Genomic DNA, 25,663 nt, shown 5'->3' on the forward strand with positions numbered 1-25,663 from the left:
CATTGGACAAACCCGCCACTGTATTAACGACCGATTAGCGGAACATAATCGGGATTTACAAAACGGCACTGGTTCTCATCTGTCGCATCATTGTAAAGTCTGCGGAGAAGAAAGAAAGATTAAGTGTGTGGCAAGGCTGAAAGAAGCAAAGGTTTTAAACAGAAGTAAGGACCAGACAGCCCGTGAACTGTTGGAGGCCTTCTATATTAAAAGAAACTGTAGCGATTGTGTTAGCGCCCCATCTACCTCCATTTATAAAAATGAAACTGCTTTTTTAGATGCACGGGTGTGAGGTACGTGTGTGCCTCGCTTATCTTTTCTCCGCTTTTTTGTAAGACCCTCGTGCGCATGTGTGGTTCTTGCTACCCATCTTGATTTGTCCTTATATTCATTCGCATTCGCGGCGAATAAACAGTTGGAAGTTGCGCCTGTCCCGTCTCGCTTGCTATGTGTTGTCTTTTTCGGCGCTACAACCCTCTTCTGGAAACATGCACCAATAGGCCCCCCGACAAGTATTACTCAGCTTCGCAAGGTACGCCAAATCACGGCGTTAAACTTCCATTCTGGTCCATTTGTTTTTTACTGTTGTTTTTATCACCTGTCCCCCCCCCCCCCCCCCCCAAACTGGCGAAACAGAAAAACAAGAGAAGAAAGAACTGCACCGATGAGAAACCCAAAGTTTTTCCGGATGTCTCTGCAGTTGCACACCACAACGACGTCTCGCGCAATTCGAGACGTGCACTGCAAACTGCGCCGCACAAGCACAGACGTGTCTCTTCAATCACTGTCCGTGTTCGGGTCCGCGAAGCAGGCCGAGTTCTTAGAATCGGCCCTTGTGAGGGGCTCCAGCTCCAGCGCAGATCCTCGGTCCAGTTCGCCGTAGGTGCTGTGAACAGAGATGCAGGCTGTTTAGCGAGAATGCCGCGGGGCGACGCCCTCTTGAACGCTGGGTCGCCATGGTAACCACCACCCAGTACACAGTTCGTGCAGCCAGATTGCAAACAGCAAAATGACGTCACCTACTTCTCTTGTGTCCCAATAACTTATAAAATAGGTGGCGCTCAGTACAGAAAACAAAAAAAATAACAACAAGGACAGTGTTCATAGCCGTCGTGTCCATGAATTCGACGCCCAGTGACAATTCTATGCATACCATTTCCTAAATAGAGATTACTATGGCATGACCCATAGAGCAGTATGTTACGGTTTAAAGGCGTCCAACAGCCAACTATTCCACATAAAAAACGAAACAAAAATCAATAATTTATGAGAAGTAATAATAATAATATTAACTGGTTTTTGGGGAAAAGAAATGGCGCAGTATCTGTCTCATATATCGTTGGACACCTGAACCGCGCCGTAAGGGAAGGGATAAGGGAGGGAGTGAAAGAAGAAAGGAAGAATAGGTGCCGTAGTGGAGGGCTCCGGAATAATTTCGACCACCTGGGGATATTTAACGTGCACTGACAGCGCACAGCACACGGGCGCCTTGGCGTTTTTCCTCCATAAAAACGCAGCCGCCGCGGTCGGGTTCGAACCCGGGAACTCCGGCTCAGTAGTCGAGCGCCCTAACCACTGAGCCACCGCAGCGGGCAATAGCGCCCAGTTTCTGTAGACCGATAGCTAATTCACGAAGGTTAGCAGATGGCAGCGCCATCTGAAAGCGACAAATCAAAACTGTTGCTGTCTTTCATTGAGATTCAGAAACGATGGAATAAAGTGCTTATTTTAACTCTTAATTTATTCTTCGGGCTGTTAAAGTTATCATTTTTGGTGACTAGATCTGTTTCGCTGATTTTGTTTCCAGGGGCTACTGCGTTTATCAACAATTTCGTAGAACCTAAGTTGAACAACGTTTACATTACTGCCACCAGGTGTCGCGACAAGCAGCTAACTCCAAATGCTTTGCACAGTCAAAGCACCGGATTTCAATATGCTTACAGGCTTATGGTAAGTTTTGCATGTAGTATGATGACGCAACGGTAAGGTTCTCTATTAGTCCCACGGCTGCGTCGGGAGTTATGACGACTGCTGCGACCCCGCCGGTGCCTATGTGCTTCGTTTGCATGCCAAGACTTCATAAATAAATTAAATTTCTGGACCAACAATAAACACTCAAAACAGAGCCGCGCACGCTAGCTTGGGGGCGTTTAGTCTTTCCTGTTAAAAAGACCCAGATCTCCGACGGAGGCAATACGCATATATTCGTTTACTGCTTAAATAAATAAAAAAAAATAGTGAACGTCACTCTTACATTACCATTTGACAGCATAAACTTTGCTGATTAGCTAAGCAGGGATTCTATAATTTTCCAGTCCACCGGGCAGTCATACAAGGCCGCCAGTCAAACGTTAAAATTCAGTCAATAAGAGAAACAAATCGTTATGGTTTGACGGCGTAACACAGACAAGGCACAGAGGAGCAACTTTTAACCTTGCGTTTTACGGAAGCCGCGGCACAGTGGAATGCTTTTTGCATACATTATACGCATCTGAGCAGTAATGGCTAATTTAGTTTCGTGCCAACGCCGGTCCTGTCTGCGACCTTCAAACGAACCATCCGCGCTGTTGTAGCCAAGGTGAAGCTCAATGCCAGTCAAGCCAGGCATGCAATTTGTTTTCGCAATTGAAGGAATAGCAGCCCAGAAACGTTGCGCCAATAGTAATAAATGTGGAGAAAGGTAGGTATGTGAAAAGTAATGTGCGTTGGTGTGGAAATTTCAATCGTAGTCTACTTAAGCTTAGAGTCGGCGAGGCATGAGAAGATCGTGGGTTCGACGCCCCATTTTCGTTATACACTGTTGGTCCCTCTGTTTGGCTGCAATGGCCCTCACATTGTATTCTCGACCACGCTCACTCCTCTAAAAAGTGTAATATTCTAAAAATGCACTATTGCGCTATGCAACTCGAGATTGGGCTGCTTGAATTTCCTTATCAGTTATCGCTTCTGGCCTCAGACTGGACGGTACAAATATAACGATCCCTTCAAATCTCTCATTATTGTCAGGTCGTTGCAGACGCTCCCCTGCAACTGAAAATAAAAATAAAGGGACGTAATTAAGTCCCTGAATATAGATACCAAATGTTTTCTTTTGTGTTTTCTTCTTTCAATCGATGCGTTAGACATTAGTATACATGGATCATCTCGTGGTATTCGCCTAGGTCTGTTTAATTTATAATTGAATTTATAATTCGACGTTGTTTCGGTTTCATCAACTCAACAATACCTGTGACATGTAATTGAACTTTAGGTCACGTGAGGCACAAAAAAAAAAACGGCAATATGACTGCGATACGTCATTTGTTGTAATTCTAGCTCTTGAAGCAGGCTCTTTTAAGGGCTATAGTATGCTAAAACCACTTATGTTGCAGTTTTTTTTCCGAGCATCACATGACCTAAAGTCCAACTGCACGTCACAGCCATCGTTCAATGATGAAACCGAAACTGCATGAAAGAAGAAGTTCGATTACAAATTATTTAGCGGTCGTAGGCGAATACCACGCGGTGATCCATGTATTTTAATTTCTACCGCATCGTTTTGAAGAAGAAAACATGCAACAAAATTAGCTGTCTATAGTCCTTAAGAGTGCGATGCGACAGAACTAGGAGTAAGATTGCTGCTACATGTTTATGCGTCTGTAAGATCTTTCACCCCACACACAATGCTGTCACTATGATCGTATGTTCATGTATGCACATGATCATGTGCTCAGTGAATCCGCCGAGAACCTGTTGCAAACTGCTTGTCTCTCCATTTCCGGTGGCGCGCTCCGCCTTTGTCTTTCAGTTTCGAATTTTCGCGCAAATGAACTAAATTGCATTAATTTAATCGTCACCTGTGACAGTGGGCTGGTTTATCACAAACTGGTCGGCAGGTTGTGATAATGTAACAAGGACGCGTGGCCTTGCGACGTCATCGTCATCTCTACCAAGCCGGTTGCTGACAACCCGATGGGCAGATATTGATTACGTCACAATGTCATGCGTCCTTATGATGTCATCGCCCTCTCGGCCAACCTTGTGATGTCATCGTCCTCTCGGCCAATCAGCGACTTTTTTTTACTACCGCAGGACGCAGTCACGTCATGTGCAGAGCCACGGCTGGGAAGGTGGTAAATACATTGATTATATTTGGATTAATTGCAACCTGTCACGGTGCGCAGGTTGCGATGACGTCCCAAGATCATGTGACCTTTCTAAAGCAATCAGCGACTTTTGTGATATGCAGTGCTGAAATCGCATGATGTTAAGTCTAATGCTGTCACTTTAATATTACAAGAAGCCAAGCGCGGAGTAGGTATTTTGATCTTGCATAGTTTTCGGCACCAAACCATAAACCAAACCAAATCAAACCAAAACCAAGCTAAAACCGAATCATAGTTTTCGGCACCACGTAGATTATAGGCGCGATGACTGCGATTCTCCGTAACGAACAGAAGTGGGACTGTGTGCTAAAACTCGAGTCAGTGAGAGCAGCTATTGATTTTTTTTGTCGGGTGAAATTTGTCACACAAACGCCAAAACTTCCGCCGGTTAATGGCACACCGAGTGTTTGAGAGGAAGTTACTTAATCCGAGGTTTTTTTTTTCTGAATACCCCTAAGGCTTGTGACGAATGAGCGTATTTAATACAGGGGACCACGCTGCAGAATGAAAATAGTTTATTACAAGGAAAAAAAAATGCCGCAGTCGGCAGGATTCGAACCTGCGCGGGAAAATCCCAATGGATTTCAAGTCCATCGCCTTAACCACTCGGCCACGACTGCGCTTTCTGTCTTTTCCTCTTTCGACAGTTCACAACAGATCACAAACATATTCTGCTCTACATTCTCAAACAATAAGAGCGGTCATGCGTTTCACTCACGCGAGAAAATCAAAACTGTTTCGGGAACACAGCTCTCCCATCAACTCGATAACTTAATTCCCCAAACATAGCTCCTTGTACACTTCACGCAGCTTAAATATGTTTTCTTTGAATTAATCTCGGACAGAGCGCGCATCTTCATCGCTGTGTCGTGCAGCCATCCTGCTTCGCCAAATGCTGTGCAGGCCAAGAAGGAAAATTGCATCGTGTTTATAAAGATCCGGCTCATCGTCCAGGAATCGTATCCCATACGGCGTCAAGGGTAAGTCTTTATTGTACACTGGAGTACGTCCTAAAAGAGCAGCGCATCCCAGCAATCAAGACTTGTTCTGTTGACTCTGGCCACGACTGTGCTGATACGAATGCTTTGGCGCGTAGACAAAACGACATGTTTAGCTCCTACTAAAACACAGCAGAGCACAGTGCGACGACTGGGACTCCGTATTTTATAACATTTCGCTTTGCTTTTCTTTAACATCGTCCGCACCGCTTTACGTCACCGGGAAACCGAGGCCGGTGACAGAGGACGAAGAGATAAGAAACATTGCAGATACATGCGCGGCCCCTTGGCGTCGTAAACAGCTGTGCATTGTTTCAACGGTTCAACAATCTGCTCTGCCTATCTGCGTCAATGGACGTACATGTGCAGTCGTGGCCGAGTGGTTAAGGCGATGGACTTGAAATCCATTGGGATCCTCCCGCGCAGGTTCGAATCCTGCCGACTGCGGAAATTTTAAGTTTTCTTTTTTTTATGTAGTATACATTACCCCTCTACTTAATACTCATTTTCGAGGAAGCCTTCAATTGAAGTCTGGACAAACAAATGTTATCAACACTTAACTAATATTTACATAAAGACGCTTTTCGCGCTTTTAATATCAATTTATTGCTTATCTTTGTTTGCTTGTTGGAAACTTCGCATTATCAGGGCACAAACTACATCACTCACTCAGGCTGAATCCGCCTGATATTGTTTCTCACATACGTGAATGATGAACTACTGTTCCTTATAATATGCTCGCAACATGCCCTTGGTTGTGTGCGAAGAAACAGAAACTATAGTGGGAGTTATGAGAATGGCGTTAGTTTTGTAGCTTAAAAACAGCCACCATATCAGATTGAATGCCCCTTTGATAAACCTTATCGCTCTAGCTGGTAGAGGGACATTGCAGGAAAATGCGTCGCCCGCCGCTTGTGTGCACGAGGTGTGGAGAACCTACTCCTCTCTCTGCTATACAACTCTAAACATGAATACGGCTATATGGGAGAAAGTAAAATTACGAGACACTTTGAGAACTGAAGTGTTGAGAGGCGAAAGCCGACCATTCTGGGACAATTTTCACTCTGCCGTGACGACTTCCGGTGGATGTGACGTCACACCGTACCAGTGGCTATATCGATATCCAAGTTATACATCTTTCGGGGATCTTGAGTATTAATTACGCTCAATCACACAATTTGCCATCCAATTTGACACAAATCCGACGTCTTTCCGACCATTCTGTGACAATTTTCAATATGCCGTGACGACTTCCGGTGGATGTGACGTCACACTGTTTTTGTGCTTATATCGACGTTTGCGTTATTTCAACAATATTCAGACATTTTTGCGTTTAATTTATTAACTAATTACTCTACAGTCATCAAACTTGGCTTCTAGGTTCATTTTTTCTTTCTCTATCTGAAGCAAGAGACCATTATTTTTGTGCTATCTTTGTTAGTTCCCGAGTTAAACGTGTGACACCGTCTATAGGCTTTCGCCTTTACACCTGTCACACGGCATTCCTCGAAGGCCTTTCCAGCAAAGGCACCTTTTTTCACCAAAGGAGCGAGAGCTTAAAGGAGCAGCGACGCAGCTACACGGTGCACCCCAAAGGTCAAGCAGTCTTCGAGGCTTAGCACCCCTTGCTGTGCTCGAGGCGGCGGAAGTGAGTGTTTTAAAATTAAAGTGGGGTATTCTGTTCGTTCGTTGAGCTGAGACAATTTTTTTTTAGTTACTCTCATCAGCAGCAGCAGGTTTTGTGTATTGCCTTTGCCACCAGGGGCACTCGGTGTTGCTGCAACACTTTCACTGTTTTATAATCTGGGCACAAGATATAAACACCCGTACAAAAAGCAAAGCCAGACACACCTTTCGTATATAAAAAAATGTTTTCAAACATTGTTGGCTGTATCTATTTTTTCTTGCTTTTACTTTTTGACGTTGGATGGCACTGCGATCGCAGGTTCTCGAAGGCCGCGCCTTTGGGCTCCAAAGGTCTCGGACGGGCGTCTTCACCTCCAAGGCCCTTAGGGGCAAAGGCGCAACATTTGTGCCGTGTAGCTGCACTTCTTACGCCTTTGGATACAAGGACCTGATTCTCAAGGACCTTTGCGGTGTGACAGGGGTATAAGCTGTCCTCTAGCCCAGTCCCTTTTATAAAAGGAAGGGCTCTAGAGGCTCCTGCGCACCCTGGCCTGCTGCCTCGGAGGTTCCGCGAGAGATCGTCGGCATTGCGGGAAAGCGGAGCACACCCCTCTGTGCTGTGCAGCAGCTGGCCAGAGCCGTCATACACAAGGAGCAGCAGGACCATCTCCTCGTGTACACCGACAGCTCAGTGGCCCGCGACAGCTGCTCCCTTGCTGCGGCGGCTACCATCCCCGCCCTGCGACTGCACAACCAGCAACACGCAACCTTCCTGGGCTCCTCCACCACGGCGGAGTTGATGGGGATCCGGTTCAGGCTGGACCTGCTGCTCACCCTCGGCCCTCCGCCGCCCAGGAGTGCTCTGCTGTGCGACTCCCGCGCCGCCCTCAGCCGCCTGCAATCTAACGGCCGCGGTACCCCACTAGTGCGGGAAATTCGCTCGCGCATCGAGCGCCTCGCGCAGAGAGGATGTGCCGTGCGTGCACAGTGGGTGCCCGGTCACTGCGGAATCGCCAACAACGAAGAAGCTGACGACCTCGCGACCGCTGCACACCAACTACCTGCCAGCGATCTGCCCCTTGCGCTGGAGGACGTGCGTGCGGCCATCCACGACCATCTCCGAAAGCAGCACACAGACCCACACATCGCAGGAGGTGAGCGCATCGACAGTATCACCGGCTGTCGCGGACTTACACGGTCACAACGTGCAATAATCCTCCGCGCGCGCATTGGCTGCGTGTGGCCCGAGGAACGACGGGTGCGTCACGGAATCGCGACGAGTGATGTGTGTGACGGATGCGGTGCAGTGGAAACACACTAGGCCTCCTCGATTTGGCTGCACTTTCGGCACTAGTTCAAGAGTGCTGCACTCTGGCGCTCGATTTGGCGAGTGCAGCGCGCGCCACCTGCACTGCCGCACTTCATTTGACATCGTGCAAGCCTTTTCGTTCACGAGTTCTCTGCACGTTTGCACTTGCTCCGCTGTCAGTTCTGTTCAGTTCACGAGGTGCGGCAATCCAACTGTTGCAGACGACATGAAGTTGCTTCTGCAAAACGAGGAAAGGGACGTGTTCCCCGTCGTCGATGAAAACGGCGTTCATGCGGCCGGGGAGCAAGGAGGATTGCTGTACGAGACGGAAGGTGAGTGTCGCCATTTGAGCACATGTGACGGTAATAGCACGTGTGTGGTAACTTTCGCGGGTACGCAGTTCGCACTTCTGTTCATACCGCGGTGGCTTGCTGATCCTTTTTTTGTTTTTTCTTTGCCGCTTATTTTCCGTAGATGGCATACGCGTCAGCGTTGTTTTTGCCAACGAGGCCGGCGGAGCTGGAAGTGCCGAGCTGCCCGGCAGCCAAAGGGCTACGGAACCCGCAGCCGACATACCAAACAGTAGAGATAGAGGCTCGGTTTCGGCAGCCGACGATTCGCAGCTGGCGCTGCCAGGCCCTAGTACGAGCGCCGAAGCCCAGCCCGATGCTGAAAGAGAATTTTGGCCGAGGCCTAAGGCTCTGCTTCTCATCGCCAAGTACAAAGCGCTCACCGAGTTGGGAGCAAGAAAGTTGGCTTCAGGTAAGTCGTGCATTACTAGTAAACAAAGTTTTATTTATCTAGTAAAAGTAACATGCCTTAATATGTTTGGCTTCTTGCATGCACATGCATTACTCCAACATTATATACAGAACAAAGAAGCTGATGTGGACGAAGCTCGCAGGCATAATAAACGCAGAGTTCGGCGGAAACCTGACAGCGGTTCAGGTGGAGAATAAGTGGAAATCACTAGAGCGCCGATATAAAAAAACGAAAGTAAAAACAACTCGTCGGGCCACTCTCGAGTGTCATGCGACTACGAGACGTAAGTAAAATAAGTTTGATTTCGTGTCTGTTTCCAAACTGCTATAAAAGCTGCTTAAATTTTTCAGCGAGCTAGCGGACGTACTCGAAAAACAGCACCACTTAACACCAACGGTGCTGCTGACACAGGGAAGAGCCCTGACTTCCCAGCCATCCCCAGAACAAGAAGACACCGCCTCTGGGTAAGTTGTTTTTATTTGTGATGACATGACGGGAAGTCATTCTCATGCATTTTACAGGGAAGAAATTGAACCCAGCAGCGAGCCCCAAGCGGAGCCACAACTTGGGCCAACAAAGAAAAGGCGTCGCAGGGACAAGCCTGTGGAAGTCCTTTTGAAGGTTATTGCAGATGCGGAGGCTGCCAGGCAAGCACGGCACGACGCAAGAATGGCCCTGCTGAAGGAATTGATAAGTGTCGTGCGCACAAATAAAGAGTAGCCATTCAGAACTTGTCGGGGAAATGTATCTTTACGCAAGCAAGGATGTTTTTCTAGCACTGATGCTGAGCAATCATTTGCCTTCGGCTCTCGGAGCACGCTGGTGAAGTGATTCCGATATCTTCATCGTTGTTACCTACATCGTCAATGTGAGGGTTGTCTGCAAGCTCGGCTATAAAATCTCTTTCAGCATTGCATAAATTGTGAAGCACACAAGCGCCCATTACAATCTTGCAGCACTGGAGAATGCTCTTGGCATCAATCAGATACAGCCGCCTGAAGCGCTGTTTAACAAGGCCGAACGTATTCTCTATAGCCACTCGTTGCGGGCTATGGTACTTGTTAAACTTCCTTTTCCACGAAGGAAAGCTTGATCCATTGTCCCTGTAGGGTGTCAATAACCACGGTAGAAGCGGGTACGCCGAGTCGCCCAGTATGCAATCGTCCCCGCATTTACTGGTGGCTTCCGCGAAGAAGGGACTCTCCTTCAGCACGTGGGCATCGTGCGCAGAGCCGGGAAATCCGATGAACACACCCAGGAACTTGTTCTGGTCATTGCAGATCCCCTGCAGTATTATCGACGGCCACTTCTTCCTATTGATATAGGAAGCAGTGGAGTCTTCAGGCTTGGCAATCTCGACATGGCTGCCATCAATGCAGCCAACAGTATTTCGGGGACCTTTCCCACCACTCTTAGAGAGAAAACGTGTCTTGCTGCGGGCCAGCTCTGCATCGTCTGGCCAAGCGATCACTTCGTCGCTGATGTCCATGAGAAAGTCCAGCACCCTCCGAAGGCACAACACAACAGAAGACTCGGTCACGTCAAATCGGTCGGCCACAGAATTCATGCTGCTTTGATTCCCGATATAGCTAAGGGCAATCAAAATTGTCTCTTCGGCAGAAATTTGCCGCCGTCCGCTCACAGCCTTCGCATACGAGGAAGAGCACCTGAAGCGCTCGCACACGAGGTCACAAGTCTCTCGAGACAACCTAAAGAGCTTTTTAAACTCAAAGTCGAAGTATCTGGACGTCACATTTTGGAAGTAGCCACTGACGCGGTTGCGGTCTGCACGTAGTAACTTGCATGCTGCAAGGGCAAACGCAGCTTCCAGCTCGGCGTCGAACTCGTCATCGCTCTCGTCGTCCTCTACAATTTCCATCGCTAACAGAACAATGTCGGCAACGTTTTTCCGCGCTTCACACAAGACGCGCACTTCACTCTCATCGTCTTCGACTATTTCCATGCCTAACTGAACAACGTCAGCCATGTTCGTCCACGATTCACTCATTAAAATCTTTAGTTTAATCACTGATTTAATCGGGAAGTTGAAGGGCCGGTGGGTACAAGCAAAAACCAACGGCGCACGGCTAGCACAGAAAGAGCGGCAGACGACAAGGCTTGCACTTGTGCATTCGATTCGGCCGCGCCACGAAGAGCGCTAGTGTCGCGCTGCACTGGCACCGCAAGAACTGGCGCTGCACTGGCACGGCACTTTTGTGAACTAGTGCAAGAAGTGCAGCCAAATCGAGGAGACCAACTATAACACCTGCTCCTTCACTGTGCCGCGTTCGCCGATGCTCGTCGCGATATGCTCTCGGCCTATAGGGCGCAGGGAATACTACCGGACTCCATCAAGACGCTATTGTGGCTGCAGGGCAGTGCGCGCACTCGTGAGCGAACATTGGTGAGCCTCTGTGCATTCCTCGAACACACGGGCTTGACGTCCCGTCTGTTCTCCGTCAGGTAGTTACACGCAGTGACCAAACGCTCCGCGAGTTCTACCTTGAACGATTAATAACTGGACGCCCGACTCCAGTTGTAGCCAACACAGTGCTGTGCGCGTGTGTGATTTAATTCCTCTAAAATGAACTAATCACGCGCACAACCTGGACACATTTCTTATTGTGGAAATAGTTTGTACATATTACTTCTCCCCCTATCCTCTCTTCCTGTCCCCTCACCTCTTTCATTTCATTTCTCCATTCTGCCTGCTATCCTTTATTTCCGCTGCCCAAGCTCAGGTGCTTCAGTATCGATGGCAGATGCTGGGGCTAGCAAAAATCTTTTCCTTCCTTTTTACTATTATTTTAATAAACAACCACTACCACCACCACCTAGAGGACACCTTACTCCCTTGCTACTCCTTACTGTTTAGAGTGTAGGAGAGTGTGGAGGTCTAGGGCCGTGGAGACGGAAGGCGCGCGTGCTCGTTTTCTCACCGCACTATATCACTGACGTGTTTTAGTGTGGGAGCACTCCTAGCCGCACTCCTCGGGTTTCAGCAGTGTGTGTTTGTATATACTTGTGAATGCTCTGAGTAACAAGTGTTAACTGGCGAGCTGGAAGAGTGGATACCTCATTCGCGCTGTGAGTAGGCGGTGGCGCCCACCTACAAATTGCAAATTTTTTTTGAAGAAAGGAAATGACGCATTAACTGTGTCACATACCTCATTGGACACCTGAACCGCGCCGCAAAGGAAGGAAAAAAGAGGGAGTTGAAGAAAGAGAGAAAGAGGTGCTGTAGTGGAGGTCTCCGCAATAATTTCCAGACCTGGGGACCAACGATATATGAGACAGATACTGCGCTATTTGCTTTTAACCAAAACCAATTATTATTATTATATTATTATTATTATTATTATTATTATTATTATTATTATTATTATTATTATTATTATTATTATTATTATTATTATTATTATTATTATTATTATTATTATTATTATTATTATTATTATGACCTTTAATGTGCACTGACATTGCACAACATCCTGCCGTGCTTTAGGGCGAAACAGTTCTAGCCGCATCTTCCGGGTTTAATAATAATAATAATTGGTTTTTGGGGAATGGAAATGGTGCAGTATGTGTCTCATATATCGTTGGACACCTGAACCGCGCCTTAAGGGAAGGGATAAATGAGGGAATGAAAGAACAAAGGAAGGAAGAGGTGTCCGTAGTGGAGGGCTCCGGAATAATTTCGACCACCTGGGTATCTTTAGCGTGCACTGACATCGCACAGCACACGGGAGCCCTTGCGTTTTGCCTCCATAAAAACGCAGCCGCCGGGGTCGGGTTACCCGGGTTTCAGCGATGTGTCTCTGTGTATGCTTGTGTTGTTATTGCGACTGCAGGAAGACTGGAAAGGGAAGTGCACGGGCCTGCCCGCTGGCTCAAGCTGAGCCGTAATCGCTGCCATGTGCAGAGAGTAGGAGAGTTGAAAGAGATGTGAGGAAACACTGAAAGAAAGGACGCGCGTCGCAACAGCCGCGTCATTAGAAGCGACGACGACGGTTTAGCAACAGATACCCCCACTGACAAGCAGCCCCCGCCAGATGTGCGAGAGCCCCTACATCCCAGCCCCGTAAGGCCAGGAAGCCACCACATCCACCTCGTGTCCACCATGCTTGTGGAGCCTCTGAGTAGCAAGTCTAACTGGCTTACTGGGAGAGTGGACACCTCATTAGTGGTGGGAGTAGGCGGTGGCGTCCACCTACAAATTGATTGAAAAGTTAATAATAATAATAATAATAATAATAATAATAATAATAATAATAATAATAATAATAATAATAATAATAATAATAATAATAATAATATTGGGGAAAGGAAATGGCGCAGTATCTGTCTCATATATCGTTGGACACCTGAACCACGTCGTAAGGGAAGGGATAAAGGAGGGAGTGAAAGAAGAAAGGAAGAAAGAGGTGCCGTAAAGCGCCGAAATTGACGCAATAGTGTCTTTCGTTGAATCGCTGATGCTTGTTCTGTACGGTAAAGCTAAAGCAACGGACCGTAGAGAAATTTGTCTCTAAGATCATGTCTTCCTTGATTTTTTTTGTTACGGGAAATTAAGCAAACTTAAGACGGCTCTCTAAAATGTGTTGAAACTACTTGCGACAACTGCTCACCGATACAACAAAAGGAGCCTGAGAGTGATTTTACGTTTAATAGAAATCTTTGCACAATGCATCCAGGGCTGACTATAGTTGGAAAGTCGTGGTACCTTTTTTTTTTAAAGCTTAAAGGGGAACGAAAGCAGAAGACGATTACCGGAAGTTGAACTTGCAGCCGCAAGGGAGGAACACCTGTCCTTGTGACTAACAGACAATACTAAGATCCGGAGCCTGCTAAGGTTTCTTGAAGAGAATGGGCTTCACGACCTACTCTAGCTTATCGACATCCTCTTCTCATGCCACATGGCAAGTCTTCGAGTTAAAAAAAGCAAGGAGTATTAAACTGAAGACAAACTGAAGACGGCATTAACGTAATGATGTCGTGAGTTTCAGCCTCAGTTGTTAGCGTCGCCTTGCTCTGTAAGGGTATGACGTGCTACATGATCCATAGACGGTTACTCGGTCAAGTTTCGACTGAAGACCGGATTATGGGCCAAATGGTCACGTGGGTGAGCCTGGATGAAGTGAGGGGTTATGACGCCGCAAATGCTCGTTACATGCCGTTGATGTCGTTCAGTAGTTCACATGGTCTAACAGACCCACCTGAATCGCAGTGGAGCCATCCTGAAAGAGGCGAAGGAACATGCGATGTCCGAGCTTCGCTTCCCACCGCCACGGCCCATGCTGGCCAGCGGCTGGAGCAGCACGGCGGCAGAAATAGTCGTCAGACACGCCAAACACACCTGCGCATGCCCACTGTCCTGTGAGGGCCTTGCTTTGTGTTCGGCCCCGACAGGCCGGGAAGGAAGAGATTTAATTGCAGAAATTGGGCAGAGGATTGCTGCAGGAACTTGCCTGTGGTGCACCCCACTACAGCAAAGGGGAAGGGAAATGAATGAAGAGGTACACAAGGGAAGGGATGACGTCATAACAGTGAGATGTGCGGAGGAATAGTTAGAGAGGATTAGAGGGGTAAATGAGCGCTTGTCTGCTACAGAGTGGGCGCGGCGGCAATGCCATGATGCATCGCTCAAACCCATTCCTGTTGGCCATCCAGGTGAGGAAGCGTTACGGCAAAACCTTTCGTAGTAGTAGCGTGTTCCTAGTTTTACTGCCGTGCCCGCACGCTTTGCTTGAATGGTTCTGTGATCTTCCGGCTTCCTTGCGGTTTCTGTTGCTATTAGCCGGGAATGTTGAAACTAATCCTGGCCCTAGTGACGTTACGATTGAGGAGACCCTCAAATTGATTGCAAAAGACATCCAGGAGATAAAGAATGAAAGGACGGCGACGAATAAAAAAACTAGGAGCAATAGATAAAAAGCTCGAAAAAATAAACAAAATAGAAAAACAGGTCTTGGAATGCGTAGAAAGAGTTGAAAAACTAGAACTGGTTCTGTCCTTGATTAAAAAAGTCGACGAATTAGACAACAGAGGCCACAGGTCTAACCTTATCGTATACGGTGTAAAGGAACTCGAATATGAGACGCACCAAGACCTACTCGATACTATTGACAAACAAATCTTCGAAGATATGATAGGAATAAAAACTACTGGCATCGAAAGAATCCACCGTCTTGGGCGGAAGCAAGCGTCTGACAGTTCGAAGCACAGACCCATTATTCTGAAATAATTACACTATAGGAATAAAGCCAATATACTTACTAATTGCGAAAAGCTAAAGGGAACGGAATACTCTATTAGCGAGGATTTTTCGCCTGTAGTAAGACAAATCAGAAAGGAGCCATGGGACCGATGTAAAGTGCATCGTGACCAGAAAGACAAAGTTTTTTGGTCTTACGATAAAGTTAAAATAAATAGCCGCCTGTACACCTGGGATGATGAAACAAATGATTTAGCGGAAGTTGCAAAAAATGAAAACATGGACAACGGCCTAGCCACACTGCCCTAGTTGTCCTCAATGTTAACGCACGGAGCCTTTTGAGCAAAATTAAGCAGTTCGAGGCGATTCTGGTCGCCCTTGAACCTGGCATTATTTGCGTGACAGAGACATGGCTGCACACAGACGTTGGAAATCATGAAGTTGCTCCACCGGGCTACTCCATCGTCTGAAAAGATAGAACAAGTAGCGGCGGTGGTATTGTTATGCTCATAAGACAAGGCATAAATTATTCAGTGATGCCAGATGTCCCAGGTTTAGAGGCCGTCTGGTGCAAGATTCAGTTGGGCCAGAGCCACCTATGTGTTGGCGCAGTATATAGACCCCCCCCCCCCCCCCCCCCCCCATGTCGAAGTGCCTTATGTTGAACAACTTCTGGTATTCGTGCATGAGCACATGATTGGGGAGCCCCATAATAATGGGAGGGGATTTCAATCTCCCAGATGTCAACTGGCGCTCTCTGAGTTCATCTAATCTAACTAACAATATCCTACTGAGTTTTCTGTTTACCTTCAACCTGACTCAAATTATTTCCGAACCTACCCGTGTACAGGGCTCTTCTAGGTCTATCTTAGGCCTTATTTTTGCAAGCGATTTCTTCTTGAAAAGAAAAAGTAACGTTGATATTCTTGAAGGTTTATCTAACCACGAAACAGTACTTTGCACGCTAACTATTCCAAATTGTGTCCGTCAACGTAGTACTAATATGTCCGTGTACGCATTTAACAAAGCAGACGACAACGCTATTATGACCTACCTTGCCCACGAGTACTACGACTTCCACGAACTAGTCTCGGAGGGCTCGGCCAACATTGATGAAATCTGGCTGCTATTCAAGGCACATGTTATCCACTGCTTGAGTCAATTTGTCCCACATACACGAAAGACCACTCATAAGCATAACCCATGGATAACACGCAAACTAATTCACTTGAAACGCAGAATAAAAAGGTTGAGGAAATCTAAGAAATCATGCCCAGTTCCAGACTTCTGCCAGAAAATAAACTTTCTAAACAGACTGATAAAAAAACAAAGCAAAAAAACAGATTCTGCAGTTCGACGCTCTCCAATTCTATCAAGACTCACCCCAGAAATTCTGGCATTATCTAAGTCACAAAGATAACGCTCCAAAACAGTTGCTGCCGATCGAAGAAAGGAAAGAAGCAGAATTGTTTAATGTAGTTTTCCATTCTGTATATGCTCCTGACAATGACATTACGCATGCTTACAGGCCAGAAATTGTATCTAAAAACGAGGCGCAAAACACACTTCGTAACCGAAGCAGGAGTGTTTTCACTGTTATTAAATTTTGACGATAAAGAGTGCAACGGACCCGACGGAATCCCGAACTGCTTCCTGAAACGCTATGCTGAGCCTGTGAGCAGGTATCTATTCCTTGTGTACAATAAGTCAATCAGCGAACAATGCCTTCCAGCAGAATGGAAAATTGCAAAGATAGTGCCCGGTTGCAAATCGGGTGATACTTCTTGTCAGTCAAATTATAGGCCTATCTCTCTCACGTGTACTTGCTGCAAAATCTTGGAAAATATTCTTTTAAAATTCGACACAGAGTTCGTTGAAGCGTCTAATGTCCTCCATCCCTGTCAACATGGCTTTAGGGCTGGTTTGTCTACCGTCACCCAGCTTGTTGAGACTCTACACAGTTTCGCCAAAGCAGTTAACAACCAAACACAAATAGATGTAATTTACTTAGACTTTTCAAAGGCATTTGACCATGTATCCCATACTAAACTACTCCTAAAGCTTAAACATGTGCTAGGAGATGGTCCAGTTTTTCGTTGGATCAGCTGTTACCTATCTGACCGCCGCCAGTTTGTTCAGTTCGGCTCCCAAACTTCTGATATTCTGCCAGTCCTGTCTGGTGTACCCCAGGGTTCCGTTTTAGCTCCTGTCCTCTTCCTGTTGTTTATAAACGACATAGCTAGTCAGATCAAATCCAAGATTAGATTGTTTGCAGACGACTGCGTCCTGTATAGAGAAGTTTAAAACCAACAAGACCAAAACAAGGCCCAATGGTGTGAAACCTGGAAAATGGTCATAAACCTTGATAAAACAGTTTCAATGTCAGAAACAAAAACGAAATAAAAACTTCGTTTTCTGTACGGCTATGATAGTACCATCCCTAAAACTGTCACTCAATATAAGTACCGGGGGGTCGTCATAACATCAGATCTGGGATGGTCGGCTCATGTAGAGCACGTGGCAAGCAAGGCGATGCGAAAGCTAATGTTTTTAAACCGGGCTCTGAAATATTCTGCAAAGGAAGTCAAGCTCTTGGCATATGTGACGCTTATACGTCCTATCTTAGAATATGCGAACGTGGCGTGGTTTCCGTATGCCCAAAATCAAATAGCTGCTCTGGAGGCTGTCCAGGGGAAAACCGGGCGTTTTATCTGTAATAGATAACAGGCGCACCGACTCGCCCACACAGACGCTGTCCGAGATTAACCTTCATACATTAACCAGCCGTGCGAAGCTCCACCGGCTCAAATTTTTGTATCTCATCCTACATAATAAGGTTAAAGTGCATTCTAAAACATAAATTTTCTATTCCACAGCCAAAGAAACACGTCATAAGCATCACCTAACACTCAAAGAATATTATTGCACTAATAACACATTCAGTTCGTTCTTCCCACGTGCTGTTCGTGAGTGGAATGATTTAGCCAAGACGGTGGTCGCACAGCCTTCTGTTGACAAATTTGTCGAAATTGCTGGTCAAACTGTGCTGTCCACATCGAGGAAGTGCTGCTATTGTGACTGTGCCTATGATTGTTTTATTTTCCATGTATGAAGAAATCTGCGCTGTGAAATTGCGTATGATGTTATTGCTTTTATATTTCACGTGCTCGTCTCTATTGCTGTGTCATCATATGTAACCGAAACCAGTTGACTGTGCGTTGCCTTTTACACCCATTCAATGCTGTTTACATAGGTCAATTATCTTTGTTTAACATCTCTCGCTGTCCTTTTTGTACACTTATGAAAATTTCTCTACCATTTATCTGCAGTTTTAAACCCACTCCTGTAAAAGTCCCCCAAAAAGGCATTGACAGTATTATGAAATAAATAAATAAATTAATAAATAAATACATAAATAAATAAATAAATAAAAATACCCGGCAGTTGTGGACAAAATCATTCTTTTTAACATGAAAGAGTATATAAATGCATTTTTTCCATAAGTTGTAAGATTGATTTCAGTACAACAGTCAATATATCTGCAGATCTTCCGTGAGAAGGCTTGCATTTTTTTTAGTGAAAAACATTCCTTATGGGTTTTTCTAGTGCAAGCCTTAACTGCTCAATGCGAGCAATGAAAAAAACTTTAAAAGAAAGATTCTGCTACACATCTGAAGAATGAACCATTGCCTTCATTATTTACATATGTTACCATATTCCAATATTCAAAATTTCTCTCTAATAATGCTGGACATAAATCTTAACGAGGAAGAGCCCAATATCAGAACCGTTGATGGAGACAGAGTCCTGTCGAACCACTGACCACAAGAAAACATGATGATAATAAATCCGAGATTTCATTACGTCAGAAAAACGTAACTTCTTATCTTTACCTTCGCTGACAACGACTGCCAGCTTCACTGTGGCCGAAAAAAGTGTAGTATTTTAATTTTAATAATAATAATAATAATAATAATAATAATAATAGTAATAATAATAATAATAATAATAATAATAATAATAATAATAATAATAATATTAATAATAATAATAATAATAATAATAATAATAATAATAATAATAATAATAATAATAATAATTTGATTTTGTGGAAAGGAAATGGCAGCAGTATCTGTCTCATATATCGTTGGACACCTGATCTGCGCTGTAAGGGAAGGGATAAAGGAGGGAGTGAAAGAAGAAAGGAAGAAAGGGGTACCGTAGTGGAGGGCTCCGGAATAATTTCGACCACCTGGGGATCTTTAACGTGCACTGACGGCGCACAAAAAGTATTTTGACGGCGCACAAATGTAAATATCGCATTTAGAAGTGTTTGATGCATACTCGAACAAACAAAAAAAGAAATTTTTGAGAAGGGCGCTCACGAACAGCCAACTGATCGAAACTCCGGATCGAAATTCGAAATTTACCCGTTCCAGAGAATTTGCGCCTGCATAACATTCAAGTGGTAGCAAACCACTGACCAACGCATGGGAAGCATCTCCCATCAGACTATTCCGATGGCGTTAGGTATAACGGCCTTAAATTCTCTTGCATAGCGGATGATGAGAAAAACGTTCTCAATGCAAAACATGTCACGCTTACAGTAACTCCTTGCGTATTCTCTCTTATTTTCAGCCTGGTTGTATACGTCGCTGGAAAACTCCGATTTCTCACTCCACAAAATTCGACCAGCTGTTTTCAATTGCGCTCGAAGGCCACTCTGTACGAATGCAATGGGTCACTGAGCTCTCTAAGGCTTCCCCCCAGTGCATCCATACAGACCTCGAAAAGGCTCCAGTGTCGCTTCCCGGATTTTTTCTGCTACGGCCTTTCTCAACAGTGACTCGACATACAACTGACCGGCCGGAGTTATACTGTATTTTGCCGCGTATTTCTCGCCCTGCTAATTTGGACGGTGAAAAACATGGAGAATAAATTCTCGTATTACCAGCGCACTTACGTGAGAAAACTAGCACTTTGTACTTTAATAGGTGTGCTAAAATGCTCAGTTTTTAGGACAAGTTTGTTTCGTGATGCTTACATCAGTGCTCTATTTACGCATCCTTATGGGACAACAATTTTGAATGTTGAATATTGTGGGATACTATTATGGAAATATTGAAGGTAACGGGCCATTCTTCGGATACGTAGCAAAATCTTTCGAAGTTTCCCCATCACTCGATCGCATCAATAAATTAAGACTACCATAGGAAACCAATAGGGAACGTTTTTGGTAGCAGCAAAAACGTCAATAGCAAAAAAAAAATGCAACTTGCCGACATGGGATCTGAGGATATATTGATTGTTATAGTAGATACTCACATCATATGAAAAAAATTGCGTCCAAAAACTCTTTCCCGTCGAAAAATGCTATTGTCGAGAATTGTTGGATAAGGCCAAGTTGACGTAACTGCCGTTTTTCTAAACTACATTTTCGCTGTTTTCTGGTCAATTCAACGTCTTGCCAATGGCCCACTGTGTACATAAGGATTGCAGACGCTCCATGTGACGGCACGCGTCGACATGAAGATGACCCCTTCCTCCGATATTCGATTATCCGAAATCCGAAATCAGGCGAAGAAGACCATAATCATATCACGAGCACCACAACTTTAAGATCATATTTTGACCTTTTTTTATGCGGGCTGCACGCGCGAAAATGCGGCATTTGCGACCACCTGCCTGAAGCCAGACTGCTATGAACACACACACGAGCCAAATGCATCCTTGTGAAGGCAAAATGAAAAAAAAAAGCTGCAAGGTTCAGATTTACGACTGCGTTACGCCATGGTACAGGCAGCATGCCAACATTGCACACGTCGAGATCAAGTTTCATAGGCCGCGGCGCATACGCTAGTGTCACGAGTCAAGAGCCTGCCGGCCACCTTTGCGACACGGTCACAGCTGTTGCGGGTGTTTTCCAGAAATTTCGCTATTGAACGTGTCTGAGTCATATCGAGGGTCCAGAGCTCAGGCTATAATTCAGGTCCCGGCAGTTTTAACGCCATAGCGTTAAAGGCCCCGTTACGCAGAAAATCCGACGCCGGCGTTGTGAGCGATAAATAGGATGGCGTAGGGTGACCCAGGCAGCCACCCGCGCAGAAGCAACCAGTGTAAGCAAGCTAGCTAACGTGACTTTGTGGGGTCATCACAACCTAGCCATCGGATCCTTAGAAAATGAACCGCACTGGCAGGTGGCAGTTAAATTAATGGCTTGATCGCGAGTGGTTGCTCGGGAAGAGCAACTTGGGTCTCACAAGTCCCACTGGTGGCAGTACCTGCCATCGCAGGGCAGTGGCGTATCCTTTAACCGCTGCACCATTGCGCAAGGAGAGGTGTGAGGACTCCCGAGGACATATGAATGTAAAGTTGAGAATGACCAATTACGCATATATGGGCATTAACTCATTTAACGCTATGGCGTCACATCCTTAAGGCGGAGCTTAACTGTCCTCTCCAATTTTTTTCTGCTTGGTTTATATTCCAACTACAAGTACGCGTAGTGAACGCCAGTATAGTTTGAGCGACGTAACTACATAACTGGAGCTCACTACACACAGCCCTAGTATGATCATTGTTTCGTCTCATAGGCTGAAATACTCTGTGCAACACTGTCTCGCTCTCTTTCAGCCGCGTGCACTTGCACAGCTGCTCGAGTTGAACATCTGTACGTTGAGTGCATTTTCACCCCTAATTCTGAATCTGTCATAGAAAGCTGCGTGGAGGCCGTAATGCCACAAAATACTTTTTTTTCTACCTGAGCGGTTCACGATTCTCGTCATCAGAGTATTGTTAGAGCTCGACGCAACGTATCCCCATTAAGGGTTGTTTGTCCGACATTATTTGCGTCACTAAAATGCGTTAAATCGAATGGTTGTCTGATAATTCACTACACGCGTGGGTGCATGACAGGTACGAACAGCAAGAGGGAAAACTCACCTGTAGTCATGCGACTTTGAAAATTGTTCTTTTTGCCACCCTAGCATGTGTGTTCAGCGGTGAACACATATTTAGTACACTCTAAACAGAGAGGAGTAAAAAGCGAGTAAGCCGTCCTCTAGGCGTGTCCCCCCCCCCCCCCCCCCCCCCCCCCCCCCCCCCCCCCCGGCAAAGAAAAAAAGCTTCTGTTTTTATTTCAGTATGAGTGGAAAGGAGAAAGAGTATAAATGTTCCCACAACAGTGCGTCGTTTAACCAGGCTTTCGATGATATTCGAAAAAAATGGGCGCATATTTTTAATCTATTCTTCACGTATCAAAGAAAGGCACCTGGAGCAGTGTTAGCAGTTTGGAAAGAATTCAGTGTGCAATGACTTGAACTCGTTTGGGAGTCCCCCCCCCCGGGAAAAAAAAAAGACCTCTCCTCTTCACATATACTTAGACGCGGGTGGTACACTTTTTTTTTTGCGAATGTCTCTGCAGTTAATTCTTTTATATAAGAAATCAATAGAAACTGCAGAACTACCAGAAATGTGGAAAACAGCTAGGGTATTTCCGATACATAAATAAGGAGGCCCAGCCAATGTTTCCAACTACCGTCCTATTTCTCTTACATCTACGGTCTATAAAATCCTAGAACATTTAATTTTGAAGCACATTACAACGTTTGTTGAAGACCACAAATTAATTATTCCCAATAAACATGGCTTCCGAAAAGGTTTGTCTACGACGACACAATTACTACAAACTGTCCATGACTTGGCTATGAGAATCGATAAAGGGGGGCAAACAGATATGATTTTCCTTGATTTGTCAAAAGCCTTCGACCGGGTATCTCATCCTAAGCTTCACTATAAGCTAGTTCACTTACTTGGTAATGGTACAGTAACTAATTGGTTAAAAGCCTATTTAAATGGTCGTCACCAGTTTGTCTTCTTTGAAAACAGCGAGTCGGACTTGGCGGAAGTATTCTCTGGCGTGCCACAGCGGTAAGTGCTTGCACCACTTCTTTTCCTTCTTTTTATTAATGATTTGAGCAAGAATATTGATGCAACAGTACGCATGTTCGCGGATGACTGCGTCATCTACAAACAAATCAATAGCCCTGCCGACCAAATTGCCCTGAACAACTCACTGCACTCTGTATCGATATGGTGGGACAACTGGCAGATGGCCCTCAGCCTGGAAAAAACTGTCTGCATGACAGTCACTAGAAAGAAACAGCCATTAAATTACAATTATGAAATCGAACAGAAGACACTCACAAAGGTAGAGCAGTTCAAGTACCTTGGCGTTATTATTGCCTCGGACCTACGATGGAACGAGCACGTGACACACATTACCACAAAGGCGCATTCTTCTCTTTACATGATAAGACGTTCCCTTCGACTTGCTTCACCGGAAACAAAACTTTTGGCAAACATTTCACTTGTTCGTTCTGTGCTAGAATACAGTATTATTACTTGGCTTCCCTACACTAAACAATATATTGATAGATTAGAAAGTGTCCAGAGAAAAGCTGTCCGATTAATTTTCAACAAATACAGTCGTCATGAATCCCACACACTGCTTCTGCAAACAGCCGGCCTCTCTACAATCCACACACGAGCCAGACTGCTGAGGCTTAAGTTTCAGTTCCTCCTTTTGAATGATCGCACAAAACTTGATAAGACTAGATATCTGTTTGAGCCTAACACACGTGTCACAAGAACAAAACATGAAAAACACCTATCCAAATACAGATACCGTAGTGATACATTAAAATTTTCATTTTTCCCACATGTGTTTCATGAGTGGAATATGTTGCCTCCAAAAATTGTGAACCAGATGTCCCCTGAAGCATTTGTATCGAAGCTAACAAACCATCTTGAAAATTATTAACAACAGTGTCACCATGTGCGTTTACGTGTACCTTTGTGTAAAATGAAAAAGTTCCTTCTCTGCTGATTCTCTTTTTCTTTTTTTCCTTTCGCACTTTTTCATATGTATGTAAACCCGATCCTGTTACGGCCTCAAAGTTAGGCCAACAGTATGTACTAAATAAATAAAATAAATAAATAATTCTACTAGTTCGGGCGTGAGGTCGGCAGTTACGATTTCGTACAAATGATCATGGTTACCATTTTGTGAGAAGCGTCTCCTATTTCAAAAGGATTTCCAGGTGGACGAAATGAAGCATCGTTTTAGAATTGAGCGCAAGAATGGACTAAACGTTATTACCACTAAAGGTCATTACTTTTACTGTTGCAGAACACATAGAAGGAGACAGGGAGACGGTGCTCCTGCAGCATGAAAATGAAAAGGCTGCCAGTGTAGGCTACAACTCTAGGACGCTCACAGGAGAAGCAGCCGTCAGCTTAGCGATGCAAAAATGCGCAACAAGGTGGCGCTGAGCGGCGTATCGCTCTCGATTCGCGTCTGGGTCCTCTTCAAGCACAAGGCATTCTGGCCGAGTAGCGGCACTTGATAACGCTACAGGCGTGACATTGCGTGATGGCGACCTCGCTACAACGAACTACGGCCAGACTACGAACAGAGCGGAGGTACTACATGTCTACGAAAACAGGAGTCACTGTACCAAACTGACCAGCACCATCAGCGAAGCCTCCATGAGCGGGACGGAGTGAGGCAGGTCGAACATGTCTTCTTCTTCTCCTCCTTAGTCGAACATGTCGCTCAGCCCCCTTCTTCTTCTTCTTTGCCTATTCACAGTACTGCATGAGCCATCGAAACTGTGCTAAGGGCATTGCAAGAGGAGCGTTATACAAGGACATGCGATATGGTCATGACCATCATGATTACCGTGACTGTCGGGGCAACGAAAAAAATACTGGCTGTCTGTTCGGCATGCTTCAATGGAATTGTAACTTTTATAGGAACTCCAAGAGCTCCGCCTGCGAAGGTATCTTGCGTAGTGTAGGATGGGTACTAACGCATAGAAGACAACTATTGAATGCCATACGTATTCGGGCGTGTATGTGTATTAAAGTTTATTCATGAATTCATAGACAATGCCACGTGTTATTATTTATAAGGCTACATTCAGGTCCAGCAATTTCGGCCGAAATTTTTGAAAATTGCAAAATTGTAAGCTGCTTTTAAGGTAATATTGAAGGTAATGCTCCATCCTTCTGATATGTAGCAAAATAATTCTTTTAAATTGTTTCCATCAATCCCATTGAACATAGAAGACTGCCATAGAAAACCAATGGGGAACGCTTTTGACGATAAAAAAAAAACGTTAATAGAAAAACTATATTCAAGACTGCCATCGGGGGATCTGCGGATATATTGATTGTCATAGTAAAATCTTACATTATATGAAAAAAACTGCGTTCAAAAATAATTTTTCGCTCAAAAATACTTTTGTTCAGAATTGCTGGGTACGTATTCTCAATTTCGCACTTCTCCTTCCACTTCGCGTTTCTGTTCCGATTCCAGGAGAAATTGGATAGCATTTAATTCTAACTATAGGCTATGGTGGACAAAGGGCGCTTGTGAAAAACGTTATTGCCAGAGTCCCTAGCCCAGTGTTTCAGAAGGGAATGTATTAAGGGGCAGGTGGCGAGGGTACCGTAACTCGGAAGAGTCTTTATTTATGGTACACCAGTGGAAAGCCCAGATCACAGGGGTCGGGCTATCAAAACCGTGTACAGTATGTGTCATACT

At 45.2% G+C, this 25,663-nt stretch overlaps 2 protein-coding genes and 2 non-coding genes across 5 annotated transcripts; 2 read left to right on the plus strand and 2 right to left on the minus strand.

Moving 5' to 3' along the window:
- Positions 1-622: 622 nt before the first annotated feature.
- Positions 623-24,642, minus strand: LOC144100423 (uncharacterized). 2 transcript variants are annotated; one of them, XM_077633385.1, is made up of 3 exons: positions 24,582-24,642; positions 14,057-14,196; positions 623-886 (listed from the first exon to the last, which is right to left on the minus strand). In XM_077633385.1, exons 1-3 carry the CDS (start codon positions 24,633-24,635, stop codon positions 778-780), a joined length of 303 nt encoding a protein of 100 aa, XP_077489511.1. In that variant the 5' UTR covers positions 24,636-24,642; the 3' UTR covers positions 623-777. The 2 variants fall into 2 exon arrangements, with proteins under 2 accessions (XP_077489511.1, XP_077489512.1); XM_077633386.1 differs by having other exon boundaries at positions 24,573-24,634.
- TRNAS-UGA (transfer RNA serine (anticodon UGA)) lies at positions 4,684-4,765 on the minus strand. Its single transcript has one exon. It is a non-coding gene; the product is annotated as a tRNA-Ser (tRNA).
- Positions 5,509-5,590, plus strand: TRNAS-UGA (transfer RNA serine (anticodon UGA)). Its single transcript has one exon. It is a non-coding gene; the product is annotated as a tRNA-Ser (tRNA).
- On the plus strand, positions 8,300-9,860 carry LOC144100422 (uncharacterized). Its single transcript, XM_077633384.1, has 3 exons — positions 8,300-8,410; positions 8,553-8,840; positions 8,951-9,860. Exons 1-3 carry the CDS (start codon positions 8,305-8,307, stop codon positions 8,962-8,964), a joined length of 408 nt encoding a protein of 135 aa, XP_077489510.1. The 5' UTR covers positions 8,300-8,304; the 3' UTR covers positions 8,965-9,860.
- Positions 24,643-25,663: the final 1,021 nt, after the last annotated feature.

The sequence above is a fragment of the Amblyomma americanum genome, chromosome 8 (genome assembly GCF_052857255.1).
Source record: "Amblyomma americanum isolate KBUSLIRL-KWMA chromosome 8, ASM5285725v1, whole genome shotgun sequence".
Lineage (NCBI taxonomy): Eukaryota > Metazoa > Arthropoda > Arachnida > Ixodida > Ixodidae > Amblyomma > Amblyomma americanum.

Bases quoted from the DNA above. Each gene is read 5' to 3' on its own strand.
- LOC144100422 (XM_077633384.1), top strand. From the start codon at position 8,305: ATGAAGTTGCTTCTGCAAAACGAGGAAAGGGACGTGTTCCCCGTCGTC. The intron at 8,411-8,552 runs GTGAGTGTCGCC...TATTTTCCGTAG, and splicing joins ATTGCTGTACGAGACGGAAG to ATGGCATACGCGTCAGCGTT.
- LOC144100423 (XM_077633385.1), bottom strand. From the start codon at position 24,635: ATGTTCGACCTGCCTCACTCCGTCCCGCTCATGGAGGCTTCGCTGATG. The intron at 14,197-24,581 runs GTCAGTTTGGTA...GGGCATGCGCAG, and splicing joins AGGCTTCGCTGATGGTGCTG to GTGTGTTTGGCGTGTCTGAC. The intron at 887-14,056 runs GTGGGTCTGTTA...CTCTGTTCACAG, and splicing joins ATGGCTCCACTGCGATTCAG to CACCTACGGCGAACTGGACC.